Raw genomic sequence first — 6,000 nt, forward strand, 5'->3', positions numbered from 1 at the left:
AAAATCACTTTCCAAATGGACTTTTCAAATAATGTAGGTTGCAAGAGATGACATGAAGAAAACAGATAAATACTCAATTGGCATTGGGCCAGTTCGGTTTCAACTACAATACATGGGCCATTATTTGATACGAGATGAGAGAAAAGATCCAGATCCCAGGGTTCAGGATTTTATTCCTGACACATGGCAGGTAATAATTGAATGAAACAAAAATTTTATTTTATTTGTATTTTATGATTAAATGTGATCTCAGGAGCTTCTCATTATTGTGGCTTTACATATTATATTTGGCATGAACTTAATATTGAGTCATGTCATTTAAAATTATTTTATCATTAGAAATGACAAAATGGAAATTCTTTTCCATTTAAAGAAAGTGAAATTTTCATTTTGTTTATTATTTATAAATAGACCATCTCCTTGGAGGTACTTTGATGAATTCACAAATATATATTTTTAAAGTTATGTTTGGGTCATCCAGTTGTATCATTGTGGAGCAACCTCCATGTTTTCCCTGTGTCAGTAGGATTTTTTTTTTTTTTAAGATTTTATTTATTTATTTGAGAGAGAGAATGAGAGACAGAGAGCATGAGAGGGAAGAGGGCAGAGGGGGAAGCAGACCCCCCGCTGAGCAGGGAGCCCGATGTGGGACTCGATCCCGGGACTCCAGGATCATGACCTGAGCCGAAGGCAGTCGCTTAACCAACTGAGTCACCCAGGCGCCCCTGTCAGTAGGATTTTATATGTAAATGTGCCCAGAGCAATTTTGGTAGTCTAAACAAGATAGCAATTGTTTAGATATTTACATGCTATACCTGTCACCATCGTAGCCATTCTTCTATAAATAAATGTAAAATTGATGGATATAAAATTTGGAATAAAATGGTGTGTTTCTGCATAGATTGAACCATATAAAATCGCTGATAAATTGAATATGTTTACCTACAAAAGTACAATTTCATAGGTTCAATCTACTAGACTTCCAATTCAGAATATGCCTTTATCTTTCTTATATTGATGATAGTGGAATATCTTTAAAAATTCCTGCCTCCTTTTCAGGAACAGGAGGATCAGTTCCTTACTTAAGTGCAGGACACAAAGCAGCCAAGTGCTCTCTATTAGTTCTACACACATTTCAATTCTTCTAATGTCCACTTTATTTTGAGGTGTGGCTCAGAGTGGACCTAGATTAAGAGTGTGCAGACTGAGGTTTGGGGATGTTTTTCCATCTTCTGCCCATCATAGAAATTTATGATTATGACTTTGATTAGTCATCATTTTGATGATTAAAAGCATAAACTGAAGGGATGAAGTTTTTCATGCCCTTCAAAGTAGGTACCTGACATTCTTCTGTATGTAAAGTAAAAGGTAAGTAGTAAAATTATGAATGATTGATTTTTTTTCTCCTTAGCTACCATTTCACCATTGGCTGCTTCTTAGAACTTAATTTCTCAAAGCCTTTGGAGAAGCACTGTACTTAATGACAAATACTTAGAAAAAAAGAAATCTTCCCAATGACAAGATATTTTATTCAGGCTCACTTTCCATTTTGGAGAAGGGCTGGACTTAATCAATGACAAATACTTAGGAAAAAAGAAATCTTCCCAATGAAAAGATATTTTATTCAGGCTCATTTTCCATTTTTCACACACAAACTCACCTCCAGATAGTCAAAAGCATAGCAATTTAGTCTTCTGAGAGAATGCCATGAGTTCTTCAGATTTTCCTATGTGTTTCATCAGTGTTTTTAACTCCCCATCATTCCACTTGAAGTTCAGAAAATTATATTAGAAGTGTATTAATAGATTTGTTTTGATAACATGCTGTTCATATTATTAACTCATATGGTGCTCTGAACCCTGCAGCGAGAGCTCCTTGATGTTGTGGATAATAATGAGTCAGCAGTGATTGTCGCCCCAACGTCCTCAGGCAAAACCTATGCTTCCTACTATTGCATGGAGAAGGTGCTGAAGGAGAGCAGTGAAGGGGTGGTTGTGTATGTTGCACCAACAAAGGTAGCCCTCAAGTGACTCAAACTTTCTCTTTCATTCCTAAACCTCCTCTTTTAAAATAATACATGTAGTCATGCAAGTGAATCTATTTTATTATTTATTTATTTTCCAGTTTTATTGATCTATAACTGGCATATAACATTGTATTAATTAAGGTGTACCACACATAATTTGATATATGTATATATTGTGAAATTATTGCCATAATAAGTTTAGTTAACATCCATCACCTCATATAGCTACAAACTTTTTTTCTTATGATGAGAACTTTTAAGATCTATACTCTTAGCAACTTTCAAATACGCAGTGCAGTATTGTTAACTATAGTTGCCATGCTGTACATTACATATCTACTACTTATTTATATTATAACTGGAAGTTTGTACCTTTTGTCCACCTTCACCTATTTCACCCACTGTCTCCAACCCCTACCTCTGGCACCCATCAATCTGTTCTCTGTTTCCATAGCTTTCACTTTATTTTGTGACCTGTATTTTCTCCTTCCAGTTTCAGAGGCCAACATAACACTTTTCTGAGAACCATTGTGAGGAAAAAGCCTGGTCTTGTGATTTTGTCATTCAGCATTATGCTTACATTGAGAGAAGCATTCACACTTTGCTGAGCCATGTTGGTCACTTAGGAATCTAATACTGCTTTTGCAGAGTTTATCTGATCTGCTGCTGGGCATTCGTGACTGGCCTGTTTCTCAAGCTAGGCTGTTTTGCCATGTTTCTTTTATGTCTATTACTGCTTAATGTTGAACTTAAAAACAAAAAGTATGATCTTTGTCATTAAGGAGAAAGTTTGACTTACAGAAAGTAGAAGTTTGCATATCCTCACTCATAACTCTTTGCTTGTAATGTGATTACTCTTAGGAAAGGCAAATTTAGTTGAGATAACTTTAATTCTATAGATTAAAATGAATTCAGACTCCATTTTAGCTTCTAGAAAAAGTTTAGTGACTTGTGGTCAGCCTTAGAACCAGATTGATCTGTATGATTAATTGAAATGAGCACTTTATTTTTTATTGTAGCTTTTTTTTGTTTTTCATGGCCATTAATATGTGCTCATTGCAGGAAATTAGTAGTATATATAAAAAAAATTAACCTGGCCAGAAGTGGAATTTTAGTAACAACACAGTAGATTTTGCCAAATTACTCTTTTAAAAGATATGGCAGTGTATATTCTCTTATCTTCTCTAACATTTCTATTATCACTTAAAATGTTTTTGCCATACTGATAGGAGAAAACTTCTATCTCATATTTAAATTTGCTTTTCTGTGATCACTAGTCATTTGGGTATCTTTATGTGATTTTGGGCACTGACATTTTTTTATTCATGAACTACTTGTGGATGCATTTGCCCATTTGTCTTTTACTTTGGGGGTAGTGGCATTGTCTTTTCATTGATTTGTCAGAGTTTTGTATACTAAGTACATTACTCTTTATATATCATAACAAATATACCTTTATTTGTCACTTTATCTTTTTACTACTATATTGGGTCATATTAACGATAATATTTTGTTCATATCTTTGTGTACTCAGGTCTATCAGTATTTTCATTTAGTGTTTCCATGTGTGTGCTCAGAAATGGGAAAGTGTTCACTTTTTAGTGTCTTTATGCTTATGTTTTAAAATTTATGTTTTAATCTATATGTATCTTTTTTGGGGGGGTGCATAAAGTGTGAAATAGATGTTCATAGATTTCCCTATACTCAGATTCCACTAGCCAGGCTACCCACCTGATCCAAAGTACTCATGTATATATTCAAACTCCAGATGTCTGAAGGAAGTCCCCAAATATAAGAACCACAAATCTATCTGATAATCCTTAACTTGATCTTCCTTCTATAGTAGACTCACAGCTTCTTTCTAAGCCTTGGTCATCCAGGTATTCAGCTATTTTTTTCCTGATATGTGAGCAACATTTCCTGTTTTTTTTTTTTCCTTCTGATTAAGCCATTTTTTCCCCCATTTTACTTTAAGTTGAGGTTTATCAATGAGGTTCACATACTTAGGTCAAATATCTCAAAGAGAGCATGTTAGTGTATTTAGAGTAGATGGGTATAAGAAAGGGGCTGTTAAGCTTTCTGCACTTACAACCGTACATATTTTTAGACAGTTTCTGTCATTCTCTGAGGTTTCATCTGTGTTTTATTATGTGATTATTGAATTTCTTCCCTTGTCAATCAGGCCCTTGTTAATCAAGTGGCAGCAACTGTTCAGAACCGTTTTACCAAAAGTCTGCCAAATGGTGAAGCTCTATGTGGTGTTTTTACAAGGGACTATCGTCACGATGCCCTAAACTGTCAGGTAGGATATATTAATTAATGCATTTGTTACCAAATTATATAATAGCACTAATATATGTCTCTTTCAGTAGAAATTCAACATCTTCACAAAGCCTCACAGAAATAATTTTTTTGAATTTACAAGATGAAATGGCTTTACAGAAAGTTTAATATTGTTAATATTCCAAAGAGTTGAGAAATAGCACTCATCTTTCTCTAAGGACACTTACGTTTTGACTTCAGGTTTCACTAATAGTTTATTGCATCCTTTTGGTTTATAAATGGATTCAAAATGATCTGAAGAACCCAATGCTATAAAAAATTAACAAACACCAATTTCTAATCAGAATGACTTTTTCTTGATAATTAAGATACTGTCACTTTTCTTGATGAGTAGGATACTCATCACAATTTTAAAAATGTATTATTGATAGAATACCTGATGCTAAGTAAGCCATGGATAGTTTTCCTCCTTAACAAATTCATAAATACATAATTAAGACTGAACAAAAAGTGAAATGATGATTCTAGAACATTGCAGAGCAGACATGAAGATGTGTTACCCAGATTGCCTTTCAAGGATGGACTTGCTGCCCAGATGTGGGGAGAGGGGTCAAGACAAATGCCAGCTGTCAGTTCCACAGTTCATGTCCTGTGGCTGAGCTAGGCGGGGATATAAACGCTGGGACATAAACACAGGGGTATAAATGCCTGCTGTGGAATAGCTCTGACAGCCAGTATTCACTCCAGAGTTCTAAGCCAGGTTGGCCAAGGTTTCATCAGGCCTCTTTTGAAATATAGCTTCTCCCTCAACACAATTCTGCTTCTCCCCACATCCATAGTTGTTGATCCTAAATAGACATTTTTTAAGCAAAACTATCTCAGGGTCAGATTGAAGAAATAAACCTGTGATGATTAACTCTTTCTATTTGTATTACTTTGGATGTTTATAAATAAGAATTTAAACTTCAAATCTGATATTTTACCATTTTGACTCATAAGAATTACAGTTTCATAAGGTTTAACCTAATATATCACAATTTTAATGAAATATTCTCAGAAGTGATATTATATCATAATTATTAGCAGGTACATTCAGGAGTTATAACTCTTTCATATTCTTATAACAAAGTCTGTATATAGTAAAGTACTCAAACTTTTTGTTTATACAATGTTATTTTAGGTACTTATTACAGTGCCTGCCTGCTTTGAAATTCTGCTATTAGCTCCTCATCGCCAAACATGGGTGAAAAGGATCAGATATGTTATATTTGATGAGGTAGGTTTGGTATTATTTCTCTAGGTTGATTTCCTAGTGTACGTAAGTGCTATAATGAAGATTTTTGGTGCTTCAAGACATTTGTCCCTTTGTATAGAGTTCAGGTTGTGGGGGGTACTTCCTTCTGAATGGTTTCCTCAGTGAATCATACTCAGTCTTTTGGTTCCGTTTTCCTGTTGAGACTCAACAGGGGATGTCGGTATATGCTGTAGAGGTCTGCATAGCAAGGCAGAGTTAACCACCAGGGCGTTAAGTTTTCCTGGTAGAGATTTCAAAATCCAATCTTTGACCTCTAAAGCAAAGCTTTTTGGTCTCTCACAATGGTAGCAGTTATGTGGGTTATTTTATCAGTCATCGACACAATAGAAAACAAATGGCACAGTCAAAACACAATTTAAGAAGAGAGTTTTCCAGG

The 6,000-nt window shown here is 34.6% G+C and overlaps 1 protein-coding gene across 16 annotated transcripts in view; it reads left to right on the forward strand.

Moving 5' to 3' along the window:
* The window catches only part of LOC118022172 (probable ATP-dependent RNA helicase DDX60), a 188,767-nt gene that overhangs the window by 44,427 nt on the left and 138,340 nt on the right, over nt 1–6,000 (forward strand). For all 16 annotated transcript variants that reach the window (XR_004682397.1, XR_004682391.1, XR_004682390.1 and 13 more), the window contains 4 exons: nt 38–190; nt 1,866–2,015; nt 4,209–4,328; nt 5,490–5,585. Coding sequence is in view for 8 of the 16 variants with exons in the window: in XM_035022745.1 (XP_034878636.1) it covers nt 38–190; nt 1,866–2,015; nt 4,209–4,328; nt 5,490–5,585 (519 nt within the window). In the remaining 8 variants the exon portion in view is untranslated. The remainder of the gene's footprint in view (nt 1–37; nt 191–1,865; nt 2,016–4,208; nt 4,329–5,489; nt 5,586–6,000) is intronic.

The sequence above is a fragment of the Mirounga leonina genome, unplaced genomic scaffold, assembly GCF_011800145.1.
Source record: "Mirounga leonina isolate KUSES-001 unplaced genomic scaffold, KU_Mleo_1.0 Mir_176, whole genome shotgun sequence".
Classification (NCBI taxonomy): domain Eukaryota; kingdom Metazoa; phylum Chordata; class Mammalia; order Carnivora; family Phocidae; genus Mirounga; species Mirounga leonina.